General features: G+C 40.3%; 1 protein-coding gene across 1 annotated transcript in view; it reads left to right on the plus strand.

The window, feature by feature from the left end:
• LOC135207400 (RAB6-interacting golgin-like) overlaps window positions 1-21,231 on the plus strand; it is a 93,186-nt gene extending 71,955 nt beyond the window's left edge. The window contains exons 5-6 of the mRNA XM_064239128.1: window positions 9,098-9,305; window positions 11,156-21,231. Coding sequence (XP_064095198.1) covers window positions 9,098-9,305; window positions 11,156-11,539 — 592 coding nt within the window. The 3' untranslated portion in view covers window positions 11,540-21,231. The remainder of the gene's footprint in view (window positions 1-9,097; window positions 9,306-11,155) is intronic.
• Window positions 21,232-25,547: the final 4,316 nt, after the last annotated feature.

Here is a 25,547-nt window from a genome sequence, read left to right on the forward strand (position 1 = left end):
CACAAGCCTGTGGGATTACAAATAAAGATAAAACACCCTACACTGTCTCAGAGCTGACTGAAACACTTAGAATTATGTTATTGTATGTAACTCCCCACCCTTATTGAATGTTGGTATGCCTTTTGTAATTTTTCCTCTCTGCCTGTATTATTATTAGTGTACCATTGCAAAGATTATGACGATAATCATGTATAATTAGTAGAGCTACACAAATGTGGACACATGCATAAATGTAAGAAAAGGCCCCTTTAAATGGAATTTTCTTGTGAAAATTAAAAAAAAGTTCCCTGTGATTGAAAATGTGGCATGAGAACAACAATCCGCAGGAGTTTTTGCTTTGTCCTGTCAGAACTCTCTGCTGTTATCTAGAAAGGACTCGTTACCTAAGGCCTAGGTGCCATAGACTTTTTGTTAGCACTTACTGGTCCAGAATGGAAGTGTCCAAGGACACCATTTCATTCTGGCTGAGTGTCACAGAGTCTGTGCAGGTTAGAGCACATGACATCAGAGGAATTGAGTTCCTCTCTGGCATTTAAGAAGAACTTGTCTGTTCATAGGATTTTGAATGCGGGTTCCTGGCTTCGGCAGACCATGTTCACTTCCTTTTCCAAAAGGACAGTGCCCACAAGTCCTTGGACACTTTTTCCTTGGGTCCAGTGGTGGCTGCCCAACAAGTTTAGCTTATCCAATGCCCATGGCAGAACAGTTTATATCTTACCCAAGATGATTGTGTAGAAAGAGAATGGGTGAGATGGCTGGTCTCCACCTTTCTCTTCTTTCCTTTCTTCTTCCCACAGGCAGATTGAAGAATCCTTTCTTCTTCCTATAGGCGGGTTGAAGAATAGACATGTCATACGCTGGAACTGGTCTGATACAGGTGAGTGTGGCAGTCATACTGGTTGCAGCTATTTGCTTTGTTCCTATACAATGTACATATCTGCTTCTCAGCAGCACATACTCCTTTCTCTGGCAAGGGGAGGGAGAAGTGGTAGCAAACCCCTGTGACCTACATGGTTTGTTGCTTGAACAGACAGAGTTCTCTTTACCTTCCACAAATGCAGTGAATCTGGACATGTCTCATTGTGTCTTATCCCAGCAGGCTGAGTTTTTAGATACTTATCTATTCTCTCACAGGCTTAGACCCCTTCTTTAGGATTTGATCTTCTGGGAAGGGTGGTCAGGTGGACTGAACCCCCAGCCAATTCAGGGTACTTGGACCTCCCTCCAAGTATAAGTCTATCCTGTTGTTAACACTGAAGGTTTGTTCCGTGTATGAACAAATAATAAATGTTTAATCAATTTGTATTTTTCATAGCTAACAAACCTGAGGTCTTAACGTTAACCGCTCACCTCTAGCCGCCCCTCTCATATCCTGGGTTGGAATAAAGACCGACGCATCATGAGGTTTCAAGCCCGGTTGGTGACCAGCTTCCACTTTGTATATGCATGAGTTGCCAGATGCCACAGATTCCTGACATTGCAATCCTTGATTGTTTTTTTTACCGGTTTCCAGCTGGCACTAGAAGATTATCCTATTGTTGAGACCTCAGGTTTGTTAGATATGAAAAATACAAATTGATTAAAAATTTGTCATATGTGTAAGGAATCTGTGGCATCTGGCATCTAGAGTGTAGATGAAGTGGAAGCTGGTTAGCGACCACGCTTGAGCCCTGTGACACATTTAGTCTTTCTTCCAACCCAGGATTACAAGAGGGGCAGCTAAAGGTTGGCAACAAATCTTCAGTCTTAACCATAGGATAGACTCATATTTGGAGGGAGGTATGAGAATCCTGAACTAATTGGAGGTTCGGCACCCCTGACCACTCTTCCTAGAAATGAGAATTCTAAAGAGGGTCTAAGCTTGTGAGAGGTTAAATATATGGGTATCTAAAACTCAGTCCACTGGGAGTAAATACAATGTAACATGCCCAGATTCACTGCATGCATGAAAGACAAAGAGAAATACATACATCTGTTTAGGCAAAAACCCATGGTCGCTACAAGCAAAGGGTTTGTCACCACTCCTCTCTCCCCTTGCTGGAGAGAGGAATATATGCTACTGAGAAGCATATTTGTATACTGTATGGAACACAAAAAAGTGCTGTACAATCACACCTCGGATTTCATACACCCTAGCTTTTGTACAATTCAGTTTTCGTAGACTTTCCTGATGAAATTTCGTTCATATTCTTGGAAACGTTGCTTCAAGGGCCCACCTCATGGCTAGGCCCGGTACTGAGCACCCAAACAAACCATCCCGTGTTCCTTCGAAACCTAATCTGCTTTTGTGTCTTTGGGGCCAAAGAAAGTTCCAGCCCTTCTGTAAAATAGGCAAGAAACACCAGAACTTAAGAAGGAACTTGCGGAAAATTATCATCCCAAGAAATATGTTGTAATCCGTGTCTCTAGCATGTTTAATGACATTGCAGTGTTTCACTTTAGGCAAATTTTAAAGACACCTCAGACACAAATGTCTCTGGACAGTTTAGTTGTGCGATAGTAACTCTCAAGCTTGTCCTATTACCATTAAAAAAACAAAAAGGGGAAGTAACCCCAGACAGTGCCAGTAAAAATTGAGAAGTAACCCCAGATAGGTCCTTGATACCTTAAGTCCTTCTGGAGGGGGATTCCCCTTCCAAACAATAACTCTTCTCCTTCCTCTCCGTCTTCCATATGCTAACAAAAGTCTTCAATAAGGGTAAGAGTGATGTAAAATGTTTATTCATCCACTCCATTAGTCATTTATATTTATTTCTCATTGTTTTCTGCATGTAAAACTGTTTATTCTCTGTAAAATGTAATAAGAAAAAATATTTTTGGGTGTTTGGAACACATTAATTGGATTTACATTATTCCTTATGGGAATTATTGTTTTGGATTTCGTTTGTTTCGGACTCCACGAGACGTTCTGGGACAGATTATATATGAAAACCGAGGTTTGACTGTAACAGTAAGGCTGCAGAACTTAGCTGCATCAAGCCAGTTCCAGCGTATGATGTGTATAATCTTCAACCCGCCCTTAGGAATGCAGAAGGGAAAAAAGGGAAAGAAAGAGACCAGTTATCTCGCTCATTCTCTCTTCCACACAATCATCTTAGGCATGATACTAACTGTTCCACCAGGGGCACTTGATGAGCTACACAACTTGCTGGGCAGCCATCACTGGACCCAAGCAAAAATTGTCCAAGGACCTGTGGGCAATATCCTTTAAGTAAAAAGAAGTGAATGTGGTTTTCCATAGCCAGGAACAAGCATTCAAAATCCTATGAACAAACAAGTTCTTCTTAAAAGCCAGGGAGGAACGTATTCCTCTGATGTTGTGTGCTCTTGCATGCACAGCATCAGTGACAGACTTGAAGATGAGGAGTAGGCTTGCCTAATCGCCTCATGCAGCCAAAAGGAAATGGCATTCTTGGACACCTTCTTGGCTTGGTCTGTGCTAACAAAAAGTCTATGACACGTAGGTCTTAAGTGGCGAGTCCTTTTTAAATAACAATGCAGTGCTCTAGGGGACAAAGCAGTAACTCTTGAGGATTGTTGTCAACTAATTCCTTCAGAGAAGGAATGGAAAAAGAGGTAAATCTGTCATTGTGAATTGAGGGATTCTGAGTCTTAGCCATGAATTCCAGGACAAATTTGAAAGCTACAGACCCCGAACCTCTGGTGTGTTTTACCTCTTAATCTAGGCTGTGGAAGTGTCCAACTCTTTTCAAGGATTCCAAAGCCAGAAGGAAAACTGTTTTCAAAGTCAGTTCTCTGTCTAACAATCGACATAGGAGTTCGAATGGAGCTCAAGTGAGACTACTCAAAACCAGAGTAAGGTCCCATGTAGGAGGTTTGAGTTCCATAGGTGAACAAAACTGATCAAAGCTCTTGAACAACATAAAGAGATCTCCCAGGATAAAGTGATGTCCAGACATAGAACTAATCCCAAGGCAGCCCTCTAGCCTTTGATAGCTGACACAAAGCCGTTTCTCTGTTCTGAGGAAGATCAGAAAGTCCACTATTCCTTGAACAGAAGTTCCGAGTGGAGAGAAATCCTGTTGATGACACCAATCACAGTAGACAGCCCACTTCCCCAGGTACACGGCTGACGAAGATCTCGAGGTAGTCAGACATAAGAGTCGCTGCTCTGCGAGAAAAACCTCTTGCTCGCAAGAGATACTGGCTAGACTCCAGCCGTGAAGAGATAGAGACCCTATCAACTGGTGGTACCTTCCACATCAGGTTAGCAGAGAAGGTTGTGCCAAGGAGGAATCTCTCTTGGCACCTCTGAAAGAAGAGACATAAGGTCTGGGAACCACTCTGCTTGGGGCTGCAAAGGAGCTAAAGTATATTTTAGTTTGGCCAGACCACTGAGCTGATTAACAGCTCTCCTAGGGCTGGCCCAAAGGATTAGATATTTTTATGTGGCTAAGAATCAATTGATTACCTAGCAACGGGACCTACAGCTTATTGTGGGACCCGAATCACATAGTACTATCAAGAAATTAATTTCTAATTACCAGAAATTAATTCCTATGAGTCAACGTTGGCAGAGCAGGGAATCGAACTCTGGACTACTGAATCTTTAGGTGAGCTTGTAAACCATGAGCACCCTACCCTAATCCTCGGAGGAGGCATTCGAGAACAGGGGCAGATCCAGAGGGGATTAATGAAGAGAAACTCCTACTGTCAGGTTCTGGTTGTCCAACTACCACAGAATGTCACTTCTTACCCTGCACCCCTGCCAACAGAAGAACCTGGAGCTGAGGGGAATCTCCTGTGGACCAAAACTCCTTCAGTCTCCACTGCAGGGATCGAATGTGAAGACGCCCAGGAGGAACCAGCATCTTGAGAGAAGACAAGAGACCCAGAAGTTCTTGCCATTTGTGAGCTGGTTGCTCCCCCCTCGAAAGGAAAGAGCAAGCCACAGTCCTGAATTTCTCTAACCTCTGGTCTGGCGGAAAAACCCTCAACGCTGCTGTATGTATCTGTCACCATTCCCAGATAAAGAATCCTTTGGCTAGGAATTAGATTGGATTTCTCCAGATTTATCACAATGCCTAGGCTCTGACAAAACTGGAGAAGATGGCCCCTGTCCCAAACCAGTTTCTCCTGGGAACTTCCCAAGACTAGTCAATCATCAAGATATCTCAACAGACAAATTACCCAAGCATGAGCCCATGTCGACATTAGGGTAAAGACCTTTGTGAACACCTACGGAGCTGTTGTCAAGCTGAAGCTAAGGACCTTGAACTGGAAGACCTGCTCCCCAAGACTGAAGTGGAAGAATCTCCTTGACAAAGGGTGGATAGGAATCTGGAAGTATGCATCCTTCAAGTCTATATACATACAGCATGAAGTCGTTCTCCCTCATGGCTGCCAGGACTGTCCGGGGTGTCTCCATCTGGAACCTTGTCTTCCTGATGAAGTGGTTCAGTGTTAAAAGTTCTACCACCGGCCTTCAATCACCAGTGGCCTTTGGTACTAGGAAGACTCAACTGTAAAACCCAGGAGAAGGACTGACTACACTTTCCACTGCGCCCTTGGCCTCATCTTCATTACTTCCTCCTAGAGAGCTAAGTGCCTTAGAGATCCTCAGATGTACATCAAGTGCAGAAGATGATAGGAAAGAGGAGGGAAATTGAATGGAAGTAGACACCCTACCCGAAGGACATCTACTACCCTTGATTGCGCTTCGTCCAATTGCCACTTGGTCCAATGGCTCGCCAGGCATCTCCCAACAAGTGGTAACAGGATGAGAATGGCGCATTCTATCAACAGCTTGCCCTTTCTCTGCCTCTGGCCCCCCTCCCTGGTCTTGAAGAGCGAGACTGAAAGGGGCACTGCTGCAGCTGCTTGTTTGGAGTGGGTGCTGGCTGAGGAGCCCTAGTCGAAGTTGATGGCTTTGAAGGTTTCCTGCCAGGAGACTGCCTACTCTGCCTTGGAGCTGACGGGCAAGACCAAGCCGACAATTTAGTGACCGCTTGCTGGACAAGCTGATTGTTATTGTCAGCCCACCGTCTGTCTGTCTCAGCCACCAACTGATTTCTAGGTAGGAGCTGGGATTCTAGATCTCCATTCCACAGAGATAACAAGGAATCTGTATCCACAGAACGAGCCATTTTAGAAAGTGGCTGCATCCCTTCTAATTAGGAGCAAGTTAGCCCAGAAATTAGCACTAAGATAACCCAGGTAAAAAATGGCCTTTGCACCAGATTGAAGTAACCTGATAAAAGAAGGGTTACTGACAGATGGGATGAAGTTATCCTAGCCACTGCTATTGACCACAAGTCCAGCCAAGAGACAGTCTGAAAGGCAGAAGGCAGTCGACTCCAAAGTAGAAGCTTCTTGAAAGGTTGACAAAGGGCCCTCAGCCCTAACTTGATCCAGGGTCAATCCAGGCTTCAGACAAATCACATCCGAGTTGACCTGCTTATTCATCAGCGGCACAAGACTAGTAGAGTAATACTTCTTATGCCAAATAAGAGGAGGAGAGTACGTACCTTGAAAGATCTGTTGGAATGAAGAGAATTGTCCTGTTCCGAAACCTAAGAATTTGCATGCTGCCAAATCAAGTTAGCATGCCCTGAACATGGCAACTCAAATGAAGTCTTCACATCTTTCTTTGGTCCAAAAAAGGCCTCTATTCCTGTAGGGGCCACTGAAGATGGAATCTCAGTCCTCTTAGAAATATTATTGTACTCACGAATGAGGTAAATAGCCTCCTCGAAGGACGAACATCATCTCTTCCCCCTCAAAGAATCGCATCCACAAACGAAGGAATACATTCATGTGTCCATCCCTGACTGAGAAGAGTCACGTATGCAGACAAGTAATTACCAATGATGTATGTGATACTGTCTGGGAGAAAGAGAAGCAGAAGCATGATACCTCCGCCTTGATGAATCATGACCACTGACTTTGGAAGGTGAACAACAAATGTAGGATCTCCTAGGAGAATGAGACAAGGAATGCCTTGGTTTCTTGGTAACTGGAAAAAGACAACATTTCTCAGAACCACGAAGAGCCGTAGAAGCATGTCTGCCATGAGGGACACGTCTGTCATCAACATCATGGCCGTCACTTGAAATCCACAGACATGAGCAATAAGTGAGGAAATCCTACACCTAGCAAGCGAACAACATTTGAAACGAGAAGGACATCTTGAAGGTCTTGAAGCAACAGGACTCTAACCTGAGGGACCACCCTTTGACTTCTTGCCTGCAGCCCTGTCATCTTTACGGCAAACTTGAACAGGTTGAGGAGACTTGGAACAATTGTACGAGAGACTTTCGAGAGGAAGAAGGGCGATGATCACCTTTCACAGGAACAAGAACGAGGGGAAGATAACCACTTTCGGGTGCATGAAGGGATGACTTATATGAGAGGAAGATGACAACACAGCGCTCAGTCTCCCAGAGGACAAAGCGGCAAAGTCCTCAATCCTCCAACATCTAACTCAAGACCAAGGAGGGGGAGACGAAGGCTAAGGAGGAGAGGATGAAGATGAAGATGACGATGAGGATGAAGACAAAGGTGGAGATCTGAGCTGCTTCCTCTTAGGGGTACTACCATACCTCTCTTGAATAACAGTCCAGTTTGTCCATCATAGCCTGGAAAAAAACCTCCGATGGATTGGCAACTGTCAAAGATGACGTCATGGTGGTAGCTGGATGTGACATTCGGCAACAGACGGAGAGTGACATCATAGGTACTGACATCATGGGCAGAAATGACGCTGGGTGTGATGCCACAGGGTGCTTCAGACTCTGTGCCTGAGTTGATGGTTTCACTGTTGACAAGGGAAAAGGTGACCCAGGATGAGGCGCAGTTAACGATGGTGTCCACCAGGTGGCAGCACAAGTGACCCATAGTAGCATAGGCCAGGAGGAGGGTGGACTGCCAGGGGAGCCACTGCTGGAAGGCAGGCAGACATGAAAATGACAATAGGCCTTACAAGGTGGGAGACCCAGGTGGCCTAAGGAGGCCTATATGATGACATCTTGTGCACATTGGACCCTGAAACAAAGGAACAAGATGGCACTGCCTCCTCCCTCCTTGATGGGACCACATCTTCCCCTGAGAGAGGGGGGGGCAGCATTAAATAAAATATCATCCTAAGCAACTCCCGATACTTCAAAAGATACTTCAAAAGACAAATCAATGGAAGAAATGGAAGGAGACATGGCATCAATGGATGTGGTAGCAGAAGGAAAAAGTCTGGAAAAGGGAATCCTTCCTGAGATGGATGCATCGACTTCCTACGATGCTGCTCCTTCTTGTAGAAGTTCTTCCACTGCTCAACAGACCAGGAGCGACTCTCCAGGCATGGATTAGTTATATTACAACAATTAAAAATTAGAATGACACCTACTGCAAGTTGTATGGGGTCAGTCAAAGTGGAAGCTAGGAAGCCTGAACATAGGAACCCTGGAAGGCCGGGATACATTCATTGATGCTCACACAACTTCTTAGATCAGATGGAGGAATCCATAATGAACCACAAAACACGCATAGACACCCAAAAACACAAGAAAGTAGGAAAGCAAAAAAACTGACTTGGGAGGAGGAGAGCAAAAGTGAACATCCACTCTCCAACGCGGTTGAAGAAAAGACTAAATATGTCACAGGGTTCAAGAGTGGTCCCTGACCAGCTTCCAACTCATCTTTGCTTTAGATGCCAGATGCCACAGATTCCTTGCATATACAATTTTTTTTATTGTTTTTAACTTGTTTCCAGCTGGTGCCAGAAAATTTATCCTTTTGTTAAAACTGAAGGTTTGTTCCGCATATGAACAGAAACTATTTAAAGAAATTTATGTTTCACATATTCAATAGTGTTTATAAGATACACTGAATGCAGTGCTTTCCTTTGGCATCATTGACTCTTGATTTTCACGTTTATTGAAAAGTTAATAATTTATTTTTGGGCTAATATGCCAGATTCAGTCAGATCTTCTACACTGTCAATATGGTGATTTGTCTGCACAGTTCATTTAGTGCTTCAGATATTTTAGTTATAGAACAGTTACTTCTTTATTTCTCAAGAAATCCTGCATAAAAACCATAGTAGTAATGGCAAAGTATTTCTTATTCTCATCATACTTTTCAGGAAGCGTTATGACAAAGCAGAGAAGGAATTTATTGATGCCAAATTGCAGTTGTTTAATAAGCTAGAGAAAAAAGAATTACTTACAGAACATTTGTGCCGGATCATTGAAGCCAATGAATTAAGGAAAGCAAATAAATTGTCTGAGCTAATGGCAAAACTTGAAATGGTAGATGGTGTAAATGAAATGACTGAGGATGCCACAGAAGAGGTAAGCAGATAGAAAGAATATTTTGTTTGAACTTTGACAGTTTTTGGGCATTTACTTTTATAGATTGGAACATGACACTCTCAGCCATGGCTCTGTATTTTGCCATGCAAAGACGTTTGCATTAAATTTCATGTTTGGAAATCAGACTTTCTTCTAAACCTAAAATAAGTAAATACTCTCTCTCTCTCTCTCTCTCTCTCTCTCATACTCTCTCTCGCTCTCTCTATTCTCTCTCTCTCTCTCTCTCTCTCTCATATATATATATATAATAATATATCATATATATAATATATATATATATATATATATAATCTTATATATATATATATATATTATACATATAACACATATACATGTAAGTATATGTATACAGTGGACCCCCTGTATTCGCGTTCTCCGGATTCGCGGATTCACACATTCGCGGATTTCTCTCAGGAACGTTTCCCCGTATTATTCGCGGAAAATTTGCATATTCGCAGTATTTTTCTATGAAAAATATCCACAAATTCCTGGTTTTTTTATCAATATCATAAAATCCACTTTTTTTTTATAAAACTATTTAAAAACCAAGTATAAACATTTTTAGTGAGTATTTCTTGAGTTTTAACTAACAAAATAGGCTGTTTCCAACTATTTGTGGGTTCCAACTATTCGCAGGTTCTAACTATTCACAGGGGGTCTGGTACTTATCCCCCGCAAATACGGGGGGACCACTGTATATATAGTGTAGTTGTATATATATATATATATATATATATATATATTATTATATATATATATATATGTAATATATGTATATGTCATTAATATATGTTTTTTAATATTATATAAATATATATATATAGATAAATTATTATAAATTATTTCTTTTAATATATGTATATTAAGAAAATATATATATGTTATATATATATATCATATAAATATATATATATATAGATATATTAATATATATATATATATATATATGTAAATATATATGTATAGTATATATAGATATATATATATGATTAAATAATATATATATAGATTATATATGTATATATGTATCTATATAGAAATATATATAATATATATATATATATAATATATATATATATACACACACAACACACAACATACATACAATTTTTTCATTGCTTTTAGTATCAGGTGAAAGAGATAGATGTAAGAAGAGTGTAGTTAAAAGATGAACAAGATCAACTAACTTTTAACAACTAGAGAGTGAGGCAGGGAGATAGTAAATTAAAGGTTTCAAGGCTGTTGTGCCCAACTTTAGGTTTGCCTATCTTGTATCAGAAGGGGAAAAGGTGACAGTCAATTTTAATGGTACTTTATAGATAATATATTGTATTCATAAAATGCAAATGCACTTGCCATGTAACATATCCAGCCATAAAAAAATAGAGTGCCTGTGATCTTGCTAATTGTGATTAGTGTAATGGGGTTTTGGTGAAAGAAGTATATATGTTTTACAAAGTAATTTGTGGTAATATATGACAATAGTTTATATCTTAGTCATTGCAAATCCACATGAAAGATGATTTGAAAATAACTGAATGAGAATTGTAGTATTTGTTTTTCAAGCTTGATACTTTCTGCTGCTTTTTAAGTACGTACAGTAATCATGTTTGGCAGTAAAAGAGCACACATTAGTTGCATAACACACCAAATTTTTGCAGGAGCTGTCTTAGAGATGCTAAAGAATGTATAGATAAAAATTTAATTTTTTATCAGTTTTCACCAGAAAACGGGCAGCAGCCACTTGTTTGCAACCAGGGGCTTCTCTGGCTGAAGCATAAGGTTGTTTGTAGAAAATATAAAATTTCTCACATAATCTCATTTCTCAGGTCTTACCTCAGTTAGCCAGCCTAGATGAAGTAACCTATGCAGCATGCACAACTCTTAAGGATCCAAAGAAGAATGCTGCAATCAGTGCTAACTTAGCCATTTCTAGCTGTGATAATAATCAGGAAAGTACAAAAGAGAAGCCTAAGGAGAATGTTCCTGAAAAACAGGATAGGTATACAAACGACTCAGCTACTAATGGAAAAAGTCAGGACAATCAAGAGAACGGAAGGTTGGAGAACAAAGAAAGTGTTGAAAATCCCAGTGCAAATTCTCTAAGTGCAGTATTAAAGACTAATGGAAAAAGCAGTGGTGAAGGTAAGGTGATGGAAAATACAGAAAACTGCAGTGGTGAAATATGCAAGAATGACCCAAAGGTAAGTTGAGATAATGGCTAAGGGGCTAAGGATACATACTTGCTTTTAGTTCAGTAGCTCTAGTTTAAAAATAAAGTTCCCTAAAAAGAATTTGATATTATATGCTGCTTTTTTTAGACTTATGATGTATGCATGTTTGTATGTTGATATATGAGGCAGTACCTGATTTTCTTTCAAATATGCTATAAAATTTTTATTTCAAAGGCTTTACCATTCATCCACATTTAATATTGAAAATTTCTTATCAGTTTCTTTTGAAATCACTCCACTTTTTGAGGTAAAGTTTAAAAAATTACAGTATTTGAATTGAATAGTTGTCTGTGGTAGTACTGGGCTTCCAAATAACGATAGATATTGCTGATGTGTGATATTGAATGTTAGGTTTTCAAAGATATACTATATACGTATAGTTGTAACTAAAGATATTTAGTTGTGTTTAGAACAGTTAAATGTGAAGGTTATTTATATACTGTGTCAATGTATGTACAAGTTCTTGTCCATTAACCAGATGTTGTCCCGGTGTATATTATATAATTTCATTCTCCTGATTTTATGCTCTCTCAAAGCATGATTCTCCTTGTCCAGAAATGAAATAGGTTGTTAAACGTTTGTTTGAATTTTAGGATTACTTTCACCTAATTTGGTTGTTATGTATATCATAATGTTTCAAAATACTAATCAAGACAAAGGTGAATTCAAATTCAATCTTTGTAGTGTTGTATTTATATGTTTAAAGAGCATCAGCTATGAACAATAACGGACATGTTTTTCACAGGTATGTCTTTTGCACCAGCCTATCTTTTAGTTCTGTATTAAAGAAACCTATACTTAAATTTTCTCATCTGCAACCAAAATTTTCATGTACTAGTATTTTCAAAGGGCTTGTTTCCTTGACTAATATATAGCAGTTAACATAGCTAGGAATTATGAACATGCAGTATTTTCCCAAAATGAACAAAACACTCAAAAGAATGACTGTGTTTGAAGTTTGTAAATCTGTACTACTGTATTGAGGGTTGAATGTCCTAGTAGTGCCCTCACAAGTGGTTAATTCCTGCTTTGTGACTTGTAATGTACACTTCATGCAGTACCAAAGCCTCTTTGCCGCATCCCTTACAATCCAGCTGCTTGGCTGTCTTTTCCTTTTCTACTCACTTGGAGTTCTCTGACTTCGCCCTTGTCATGCAAAAATTTTTGCCTTTCTAAATGAAGTCTTTGAACTTGATTTATGAGAAAGAATTTAGGTATCAGATTCATTGGTGTAGGCAACTTAGTTTATAATATTAATTCATCAGGATTTTCTGTCTGTACACATAACTTTAAGGAACATACCCCTCGCGTATATTGGGAGTCCACTTTTTCTTATTTTTTAAGGGTCTTTATTTTTTAAGTAGTGCACTGTATTCTCTTTTCTATTATGATGGGCTTCTGTAGAATGAAAATCTCTGAAATTCCAGTGTCCAATAGCTAAGATCTAGTAATTTTATGAAAGTTCTTATTTTTGTGTTTAAATCTTAAATCCCTTTTCTTCTCAGACTGTAAGACTTGGAAGATAAAATAATGTTCCTAACTTAATATTTACAGTACATATTGGTCTTTTTTTGCTTTCTAGGCTAAAGTAAAAAGTTAATGCATGTTTTGTATGTATGACAACTTGGCACAACAACAGTAATTAACACTAAAGGGAGAGTAGTCTTGGCAAATTTTAATACCAGCCACAATTCAAGGCCTGTTGGCAGATTTATGCAAATGATCTTTACAGAAATCCAAAAAACCCAAGAAAATGACAAATTTTCTAAGACAATTTGTATTTTTCATAGCTACAAACCTGAGGTCTTAACAATAGGATCATTTCTAGCGCCTAGCTAGATCCGGTTAAAATGCAGATGAAAGCAAGGAATCTTGTGATATCTGGCAATGTGTGCGTATATCGGGTGAAGAGTGGTCATCAAATACCACACCCCGACGCCACCGCGTCAGTCTTTCCCAACCGGGATGTCTTAACAAACAGAGGGGTAGCTAGAGGTGGGCAGTATAATGTTAAGATCTCAGGTTTGTAGCTATGAAAAATACAAATTGTCTTAGAAAATTTGTCATTTATTCATACGTGAACAAACCTTCAGTCTTAACAATAGGATAGACTCATACTTGGAGGGAGGTACAAGACATCCTAAACCGGCTGGTGGACTACCACCAGTCCAGCTCCTGAAGAAATGACTTCTGGAGAGGGACTGAAGCCCGTTGAGAAGCTAGATAAATTGATATCTAACCACTCAGAACCTAAGTGACGTACAATGATATATGGGAGAACCATTGTAATGGGAACCAAAGAGAAACTTTGACTGTTCAATAGCAAACCAATACATCAGGTTTTGTTACCACTCCCAACTCCTCCTTGACAAGGAGTGGAGCATATGCTACCAAATAGAGGGTTTGATATCTGTATATTAAGCGACCACACAATCAGTATGACTACCTTATTCACCTGTATCAGACCAGTCCAGCGAATGACGTGTCTATTCCTTAACCCGCCCAAAGGAAGACGGAAAGGTACAAGAGAAAGAAGGAGACCAGCCAACTCACTCTTTCTCTCATCCACACAATCATCTTAGGTAAGATACAAAAGTGCCCTGTTAAGGACAACTATGAGTTACACAACCTGTTGGGCAGCAACCACAGGACCCAGGGAAAACGTGTTCGTAGATCTGTGGGCAACATCCTTAAGATAGAAAGAGGTGAACGTGGACTGGCGTAACCAAGTACCAGGGCTCAGCACTCTATGCACAGCCAAGTTATTTTTGAAAGCCAGAGAGGGACCAATACCCCTAACGTCATGCGCTCTAGCCTGCACAGATGTGGTGGCGGAATCATCAAGAGCCAAGTATGAATGTCTAATGGCTTACTGTATCCAAAAAGAGATAGTATTCTTAGACACCTCTTTCTTAGTATGTCCTGTGCTAACAAAGTCTGTGGCAGCCTGGTCTAAGGTGCCGAGTCCTTTTAAGATAGCAACGCAGGGCCCGGACAGGGCACAACAAAAGCTCTTGAGCATCACCACCCACAAAATCATTCAATGATAGAATGGAAAATGAAGTGAACCTGTCATCATGCACAGGGATTTTGAGTCTTGGCCACAAATTCCGGGAAAAATTCAAAGGACACTGACCCCCAACCCCTGGTGTGCTTCACATCATAGCTCAGACCGTGGAGCTCTCCTACCCTCTTTAAAGATACCAAGGCCAGAAGCAAAACTGTCTTGAGCGTCGAGTTCCTGTCAGATGAGCCGCAAAGGCTCATATGGACCCTTAGTGAAGCTCTTGAGAACCAAGGAAACATCCCACGTCAGAAGCTTGAGCTCCCTAGGAGAACTTGATTGCTCAAACCCCTTAACTAGCAAGGAAAGTTCCCAGGACGAGGAGATGTCGATACCTTTATGGCGTAACACCAAACTCAGGGCCGCCTTGTAGCCTCTAATGGCAGAAATGGACAAACGTTTCTTGTCTCTGAGTAAGGTTAAAAAGTCTGCTATTCACTGGATAGAGGTTGCGAGTGGAGAAAAACCCCGTTTAGGACACCAATCACAGTAGATCGCCCATTTGCCTTGATAAACCATGGAGGTCGACTCTCTGAGACTGCTGGACATATGCCCTGCTGTTCTCTTGAGAAAAGTCTCTCGCTCGGAGGAGACACTTGATAGCCTTCAACTGTGAAGAGACAGGGATTCTACTGACTGGTGGAACCTTTCCGCATGCGGCTGACACAGGAGATGCCGCCAAGGGGGAATTTCCCTCGGAACTTCTGACAACAAAGGCAGCAGATCTGGAAACCATTCCACCTGAGGCCACAGAGGAGCTACCAAAGTCATCCTGAGACCCTGTGAACTCATCAGCCTGTTCAGAACTTGATGGATCAAACAAAACGGAGGGAAGGCATAAACCTCCAGGTTGTCACCGAGATGTTGGAATGTGTCCTATGCTAACGCTAAAGGATCTGGAACCACTGAACAAAATATCTCCAGCTTCCTGTTGAACCGAGTCACAAAAAGGTCCAACATTAGTCTCCCCCAAACCTGGAAGAGTTTGTCTGCTACCACTTGATGAAGGGACTACTCTGTGCCTAGGATCTGATCCCGACGACTGAGTTTGTCAGCGACCACATTCCGTTTGCCTGGGATATACCTGGCTGAGTGCTCTACCGAATTGCTGACCACCCACTAAAGAACCTTGATGGTCAAGACGTGAAGTTGACGAGAAACCAGGCCTCCCTGCTTGTTCACATAGGCGACTACCGTGGTGTTGTCCGACACAAGGATGACAGAATGACCCTCTACCTTCTCCCGAAACTCCTTCAGACCCCGAAAGGCTGTCTTCAACTCCAAGACATTGATATGTTGCTGTTTGTCCTCCAAACTCCAAACGCCTGATGCAATGAGGCCGCCTAAATGAGCCCCCCAACCTGCAAGGGAGGCGTCTGAGAACAGAAAGAAGTCCGGTGGAAGAGAATGCAGAGGCACACCCTTTGAAAGATTTCGGTCATCCAACCAAATGAAGCTTGTCTCACTTCCAGAGACAGAGGAACCGTTAACAGGGGTGAGTCTCCTGCCGGAGACCAGAATTCCCCCAGTCTCCATTGCAGAGACCAAAGATGAAGTCACCCATGAAGGACCAGTTTCTCCAGGGAAGATAAAACTCCTAGAAGAACCTGCCACTGATGAGCTGACTGATGTGGTTCCGACAGGAAGTCGCGCGCCACCACTTGCAACTTCTCCAATCTCTGATCCGACGGCAAAACTCTTGCAACTGTCGTATCGATGACCGTGCCCAGGTAGAGAATCCTTTGACTGGGTACAAGGTTTGACTTTTCCTGGTTGACTAAGATGCCCAGTTCCAGACAGAACCGAAGTAGACGATCCCTGTTCTGCAGCAGCTTTTCCCAGGAAACTGCCAAGACCAACAAATCGTCAAGGTACCTCAGCAAACGGATCCCCTGAGCATGGGCCCAACTTGACACGAGAAAGAAGACCCTTGTGAACACTTGAGGGGCTTTTGTCAGCCCGAAGCATAAGACTTTGAACTCAAGAGAGAGAAGCCAAGGAACTTCCTGGACGTCGGATGATTAGGGATCTGGAAGTATGCGTCCCTTAAGTCTATTGACAGCATGAAGTCACCTTCCCTCACAGCTGCCAACACTGAACACGGGGTCTCCAGCTTGAACCGTGTCTTCCTGTTGAAGTGATTCAAGGTGGATAAGTCAATCACAGGTCTCCAACCTCCCGATGCTTTGGGCACCAAGAATGATGTGACTGTAAAACCCTGGAGATGGACACACCACTTCCTCTATCGCATCCTTGTCCAGCATCTTCTGCACTTCCTCCCGAAGAGCCAAGAACTTCAGAGAATCTGGAGGATATGCCTTCCTGAGCTGCGGCTTGTCCGACAGAGGAGGAGAGAAGTCGAATGGCAGTAGGTACCCCACCTGAAGGACATCTACCACCCACTTCTCAGCTCCATAACTCTGCCACTTGGCCCAATGGCCTGCCAGGCACCCCCCCCCCCCCCCCATGGCGCAGTAGCGGGAGAAGCGCCTAACCTACCGACGGCCCCCTTTACCTCTGCCCCTTGGGCCTCTTCTTGGCTTAAAGGAACAAGAGCGAAAGGGATGTTGGTCCTCTGATCTAGGCTGAGACGAACTCCTCGACGGCCTACCAGGCGACGATCTTCTTGACTGCTGCTGGACAGGGGGAGGAGGAGGAGCCGGACGTCTCCGAGGAGGGTTCAACAATTTGGAAAGTAGGACTCAAGCTCGGTCGTCTGAAACAGAGGCGTTAACCTTATGCAAGACTGACTGGACGTGCCCCAACAAGGGAAGCTGAAAAGATGATTTGGGATCCTGTGTAGCTCCCAGCAAGGCTTCAAAGCAGGAAGGAGTGTAAGACGACCGAGCTTGAGTCCTGCTTTCCAAATTGTTGAACCCACGAATGAGATCGACAACTTCTGAAAAGGAAGACAAAAACTCTTGCGTGTCTCCCTCTTCCTACTCCTGCAACGGAGACCGACGACAAGAAGGGTGTGTAGGCTCCTCTAAGGCACCTTCCTCATTAAAATTAATGGAAGGATCAGCAGCCAAACAGCCCTGAAACACCAACTAACCTGTCTGGGCTGGGTCCACGTGCCGACTCCCGTGACGAACCAACTACAATACTAGGAACATCGCTATGCACTCTTCCAACAGATGATTCTTTAACATGTCCACGAATGGTCATGGGCATGGCAGACGTACGAACGTGAGTTGAAGAGGAATCCCAAACACTCGAGATCGAAGGAGAATCCCCCAGAGTCGAACTCCTGGAAGCACCAGGGAGAGGGGCAGGCAAACACTCCTGCTGCACCAACTCCACGCTCACAACCTTCGACCTCTTGACAGGCGCCTTGAGATCCTTATGCTGACGAATAGTCCCTGGAGAAGAAGTGGGAGGGCTCGCATCATGTGCACGGACAGGGGAGGTTGCAACATGCTCACGATTCGATGCAGAAGACGAAGCAGCCACTGCAGATTGCACAAGGGAAGATACACAAACACTCTCCGAAACACCAACACTCTCGAGAACACGGCCGCATTGTTCCTCCCTCGTAGGCTAAGAAAGAGCAAAGTCCATAGCCTTCTTGATACGCCGACGTGGCATAGAGGGGGAAGAAGGAGAGGAAGACAGCACTTGTTCCTTACGCGATCTCTTCGCAGGAGGCGGGGACGATGCAAAATGTTTCCTTCCAGTCCTCCCAGCCGACATAGCAGCCAACTCATCATCCAAAACAGTCCAACCTCTTAGGAACCGCCTGGCATAAAGCCTCAGATGGATCAGCAAGAGAAGGCTCCGATGACATGGAAGGGAGAGGCAGTGCAGAGGAGACGTCTGGGAGTGATGTCAACGATGGAAGTGACGTCACAAGTGGTGATGACGTCACGGCTTCCCCTTGGTCCGAAAGGGAAGCAGATGCCACTGGCGGAGGAATACAAAATGACTGACCCCGTGACATCATTAACGGGGTTGACACCACAGCTTCCCTCTGACTCGAAGAAGCGGCAACAGTCACTGGTGGAGCAATACAAGTTGGCTGACCTCGGCTACCCACGAAGACGAGGCCAGGAAGGGGGAAGGGCCTGGCCAGCAAGAGGAGAGGGTTAGCGAGCATCTTGGACACCTCCGACTCTGGAGTAAATGAGAATGATGAAAAAGCCTCCCCCTTCCCGGGAATCAAATTAACACCCAAAGAAGATAGGGCGACATTAAAAAAATTAGCCTGAGGACCTCCCGATACTTCCGATGACGAATCGATGGAAAAAAAGGAACGAGACAAAGGCACAACACTACTATGGGGTGCGAGCACCGCTGGAGACGAAGCATAGGGAAGAGAAGTAAAAACTTCCCATGAAGGAAGACTAGAAATCCTCCGATGCTCTCTCTTGCTATAAAACTACTTCCACTGCTCTTTAGGCCATGCACGGCATTCCGTGCAAGGATTTGTTATTATACAAACATCAGAGCGGCACCTACTACACGTGATGTGGGGGATCGCACCCGAAGCCTAAAAACGAGAACACAGAAAACCTGGAATTCCGGGGCACACACGTTGACGAGGCCAAGAAGGAGCAGAAGAAGCCATAATATCAGCCAAACACACTCGCACACATACACACACTAAACAAGCAAAATGGGCAATGAACTGGGTAAAGGCTGAGAGAGGTGAACCACAACTCTCGCCCAGGCGGTTAAGAAAAAGACTGATGCGTTGGCGTAGGTGCGAGGTCTTTGACCACTCTTCACCCGACATACGCATGCGTTGCCAGATATCACAAGATTCCTTGCTTTCATCTGTGTTTCAACTGGATCTAGCTAGGCGCTAGAAATTATCCTATTGTTAAGACTGAAGGTTTGTTCGCCTATGAACAACTATGGCTGTGAATCAAGTGAAGATTATTTAGATTTATCCAGCTCATGCTAGTACAGGACTAACCCAAATACGACTTGTAATTAGGGTGAAATACATAAGGGTATAAGAAGCTAGTATGGACCTCTGAACTTTGGACAGCCAAACACAGCTAGAAAATGGATTATATCAAATGAAAGTAAGAGTAATGTTTGTAATGCTGGGGATATGCCTATGAAAACCTAGATATGAACACTTGTTGCAGGGAAGAAGAAAAATGTACTTGTAAGCATACATATAAGCAAAGATAAAAAAAACTTTCTTTAATTGTGTATGTTAATGTAATACTCTTGCATTTAGACTTATTGTATACAAGCAGTATTTATGGGTCATTACTGTATTGGATGCTAAGTGTATCTACAAAAGAGAAGAGTTACATATCTATATTTTAAAAACTTTTGTGAACATACGTGACTGTTTAGGAAAATAAAAGCAGAGAGAGACCCTTTATCTGCCAAAGATCCTCACCTTACTCAAGTTCCTAAATTCATACCACAGGAAGGTCAAAATAACAGAACCAGATAAAAACCCTCTTTCTGACAAAAGCTCATCCTCCTCATGAAACTTCTTATTAATTTGTTTAGCATAAACAAAACAGTACCCTTAAATAACCAAAAAAGAAAAGTACACCAAAGATACTTAACATCATGACATCAAGGCAGTTAAAATACGTATAGGAAGATTGCATCTGAAAAAGTCTAGGAAGGGCAGGGAACTATTAATATTGTGTATGCATTCCATGGATAGTTAGTGCTTTGAGGAAATAAAATAAGTGGGGTCGAAGACAAGATGAACTAGTCTGTCTTCTCTTTCAGGATGTACGTATTTGAAGCATGGAGTTGTAATTGAATGTAAATATGTAATGCACAAAATTATATCTTGCTTATCTCTACAGGCTGCTCTATGAGCAAGAACCCATGCTGGCATAAGGCCAGCTTAATCTCAACCAAGCAACCTGCTTTTCTCTAGTAGATTTGTTTCAAAGAACATTTATTTTTGCCAAGCAAAATATTTTTTTTTAGTTTGGTTTGATAGCCTGTTTGTTAGTTGGATTATGTAACATGATAGTATATGGATTTTTAAAAAAAATTTCCCAAAAGCTGAGCTTTTGGTTAGACAAAACGTACATGATTACATTCTATGAGAGAAAGGAGTACTATTGCTTAGGGAGAATGGGTTTTTAGAGGCTGTATCGATAAGCCTTGTTTCAAATATTCTAGCCTTAAAATCTGAGAACTGTGCACAATTTTCATAGATTTTGGTAAAGAAACTATATCATCACCTCTATACAGAAATTGCGATTGGAGGACATTTCTCTTAATCTGGTATCAAAGAGGAACTATCTGAATCTTAGTTTCAATATTCGGAATTATCAGTCTTCTATAGCAGTGGTTCCCAAATTAGTGGTTGGGACCCCAAGTTGGGTCGGAATGCTCATTATGTGGGGTCATAAACAGGCCATGGGGTCGGTAGGGTATCGCCATGGAATGGGTGTCACCCATAAATTATCACTAGTGCTGACAGTTATGAAGTGTTAAAATAGTATCACCATTTTGTACTAATAAACTGAGAATTTTATTTATGATTAGCTACCTTTTTAGTACGTAAAATTTAAATGTTTCTGTTTCTTTTTTACTTAAATATCACAATATTACCAAAATTCTCAGTAAAGCTGTAAATGTGGAAATAAACATAACTCTTGGCATAATAGTATTATATATATATATATATATATATATAATATATATATACTATATATTATATATATATATATATATATAGATATATAGATATATATATATATATACATTGAGTGGTTCTTCTTCATAACACCACCTGGGTGTGGCATGTGATGCGCATAAGATAGGGCTATATGGCTCCGTTAGAACATATAGCTTCCATAGCTTCATCACATTACTTTAAAGAGTATTGTTCTTTTAACTTATGATTGGGGTCTTGTGGTTTTCTGTCAATTCCATTTTTGTTTTTGGGAGAGATCTTCCTCCCACCTCTCTGTGAGTCTCCTATCACATGTTGTGTATCAGTGTCGGAATAAATGACAAATTCAACAGAAATTTTTATTTTTCCTAACATACAAACCCACATCATGTAAATATAACTTCCCTCCTCATACCTCCCATCTTTCAAGATCTCTTCTCATCTGCCTTCAGTGACTTTTACCTCTTTTACCTCTCTGGCTATTCACAAATTGAAGGATGCTTGTTCTGCTGGCATCTTAAATAGCTAGTCTTACTCTCTAAGGTGAGTCTAACATAGCCGTCTGTACATATGCACTTAAGAGTACACCTATCACATGACGTTGTGGGTTGTATGTTATGAAAATTACAAATTTTTGTTGAATTTGTCCGTTTTGAGAATCATGATCCAAATACGTATTGAGAGATTCTCAAGTAGCAACAACCACTAATGATGCTATCTAATGTTATTGTATCATAATGTTCTTTTTACCTTATAGCTTTCCACCTCCTTATTTTTTCTATTAATGAGTACATTGGTGATCATTAGTGTTTTGATGCTAATTTATAAATGACTTAATAAACTTTCTTATTTAGCTTGAGAACAAGACGGCATTTTCTTGTTTATTCCAATGGCCTCTCCATAAAGCAAAATTGACATGCCTCTGGAAATTATAAGATATACTTCATTCATTTGTTACATACTATATTAAGCATCTCTCCTTGATTAGCAGCTAATTTTAAAAACAAAGAATTTACATATAGTACTCATTTTCTTTATAAAGTGTTTTCACTTAGTTGCAGGATATTTTTATTATAGATATAAATGTTGTGTTTATTCAGTCAAGTTCCAGACATTGTGCTGTGTCACTACTTACTTAAGTAGTGTTGTTTCTTTTACTGTAATATAGTAATACGTAATAACAACTGCCAATATACCACTGATATGCATTACTATCATTATAGTATTTCAATAAATATTTATGCAGCTACATGTAGCATATAGTAATTATAATTTATTTTAAATTATGTTGAGATGAAAGAAGCAAGAAAGACTTGATTTTGGCAGTTTGACTCTTTTTAGGTGAGATTTTAATAATATGGCAGAGATAACTTTCAACTTTCAACATTTAAAAGTTTGGCTCTTTTGTGAAAGAATTTCTTTAAGGAAAAGTATTTGTGGCCCACAAAGACATACAGTCATGTACAGTATTAAACAAATGCTGGAAGAAATTGCATAACATTATGGAAAATACATTTCCTTCAGTCTAAGGCCCAATTACATACGGTAGTACTTTTCTCATAATACTGTACTATTTGAATACTGATGATAAATGGTAGTGTATCACAAGGTAAATATAGTATACTTATCTAGTTCAAATATCTATTTTGAAGTTCATAGAAAGGAAATGAATTTTGGAGCATCATACTACCCAAGTGTTTATAGATTTTTGGTGCAATGTGAAAAATTTTAAAGAAAATATATAATAATTTAAAAGTGCAAGTGTGGTATAATGGAGTTTGACTAATAAGTATTTAAAAGATTTCCTTGTAAGTCATTCATTTCTTAAATATATATTAAGTGTATTAAGAGTGCCAAAAGGAAAAATTGCCATAGACATTTGCAGTAAAAGAAGTATAAAGCAGGACTTTTCAAAACGATTATATGTACAGTACGTATTGGGATTAAATAGTTAAACTTATGAGTAGTTAGTAAATTTGTTAAAAAGAAATCTATTTGATGATCTGTAGTATATATTGTTATACTGGTGCAATATTTGTTAAAGGAGAACGTAAGTAAACATATATTATATTCTTGCATTCATTGTTTTGCCTTGATTTTATTTTAAACTTTAATATAATTTTTATTGTACCAGTGGCCTTTTAAGAGAGCATTTTTTTGTGTGTGCTTGTAATGAATTACAAATGCTAGATTGACTGTGTGTATGGCATCTTAAAAACTTATGAATTATTGTTTGCTGTGAATTAGCACATGGTTTGTTTAAATTTGGGTTAGTTGTGCATTATTTGACTTTGGGAATGTATCCCATAGGTATTAAAATTCCTTATATGTTCTGCATTATTCTGTACCCATTAGTCTTAATCCTATGCTTTTTTATTGGAGTTAACATATTTTTTCAATTAGTATAGTGTGAGTGACATTTACTGGTAAAAGCGTATGGTTTCATTTTACCAATAATCGTGTGCAAATAGTTAATAACAAGGCATAAGGTAAAAAAAACTGAGGATTCTTTTGTCATGTATAATGGTGCTGTATTCAGTTTAAAGAGAAATTTTGTAAAATTTAGCTCATTATTGAGGAATCTCTTCTAATCCTCATTATAGGATGAGAAGCAGATTTAATTTGGTAGCATTTTGCCACTTGATGTTAGTTCATTCACTTTTCTATCAGCTGATTGAAAGATGAATGTTTGCTCAGTTTCATGAAAATAATTGGAGATTTACAACATAATAGACTTTCTTTAGTAGCTCATTTAATTTTACAACTTTGACAGCAAAATATAATGTCATGCAATAAAAGGGTTTATGGAACAAATCTTACTGATGCAAAGGTTTTGTACTTCTTTCTTTGTTTTTATTTACTTCAAACTGCTCTACGTTTTATTTACTTCAAACTGCTATACCAATCACTCTTGCTTTACATCTATTCTTTTCATTTGAGTGAAGAAGGCCATTTTTTAATAGAACTAATTTTTTCATTAAAAAACCATGATTTACTTCAGCCTGCATTCGTGACCTAAACAAATCTGAACACTTCATCCCTGATTTCAAAGAATTTGTGTGCTGGCTGGCCAAAGACTATGCATATGCATCACAGATCCTAAGGTTCGAAGCAAGTATGAGCCTCACTGTTCATGTAGTTTACTATAGTTGCAATAAATCAGCAGGCATGGAAAGCAGGACATTTTTTAACAATAAATGATGGGTTTACATATATTTTTAAAAATTACACTAATTTCATAATAAGCCACCATCAGAATGTAATACATAAAGGCAAGATAACATTAATAACAATAACTAAATGGAATGACTCCTTGGTTCCTACAAACTAAGAATTCGAGAAGTGCCTGTATTGTGCCCAAATTGCAATTTAGTTGAAGCTGATCAGTTGTTCCTGTCAATCAGTTTCTTCCAACATCAACCTGATCCCTTCTGCTTAATGTTGGACTCTTGTACACAAAGGGCTAAAGCAGATAATCCTGTGAAACCCAGCATGCTTAATGGAGGGCTCTGGGCAAGGGCAGTACAATTTGTGAATACTGTTGCAGGTCATGACTTTCAACCCTCTGAAAACACTTCTTGTGAAAGAAACAGCCCCATCTTATCAATAGCAAAAGCATCAGATAGGACAGGTGAGGTCAGTAGGAGAAACCAGCAGATTCCTTAATGAATACTGCACAGCAAAAGTGGTTCTTTGTCAAAAATTGTATTTACAAATTACCTTACTGAAAAGGTCATCCAGCCGATAAGCTGCAAAATTTTATGTTAAATATAACAAAAACGGGCAACAAAATATGCAAAATTTTTCAACATGATCGAGAATCCTTTATCCAGAATGCTTGAGACCAAAGTATTTCAGAGTTTGGAATATCTATATTAAGTAAAGTTCCAATACTATTACATCATTTATTGGGTATTGATCTTTTCAAGAGAAGTTTCTTGAAAAGTGCCATAAGAAGAGAGTCATCCTTATAGTATACTGCCTTATCTTATTTAGGCACAAAGAAAAGAAAAACCATCGTTGCCAGAGATAAATTAATTGAATCCAATCAAAATCCATCCATAAACACCTTTCAGCCAAAAGCAAAGCAAGCTTGTTAGAACTTTACTCTTTCCCTGCCATCCCTCCCTAAACATTTCCAACCCAATAAAGTTTTTTATAAACATATTAGGCTAACAAACATTTCTGTGGTATTAGTATAGTATATACTTTAGGTTAATTTATGTAAACAAAATAAACAGCATTATTACTAAAGAAAAACAAATCAAACCTCACCCAAATCTGCCTATAAACAACGAAGACTCCAAGTCAAA

The sequence above is a fragment of the Macrobrachium nipponense genome, chromosome 32 (assembly GCF_015104395.2).
Source record: "Macrobrachium nipponense isolate FS-2020 chromosome 32, ASM1510439v2, whole genome shotgun sequence".
Taxonomy (NCBI): domain Eukaryota; kingdom Metazoa; phylum Arthropoda; class Malacostraca; order Decapoda; family Palaemonidae; genus Macrobrachium; species Macrobrachium nipponense.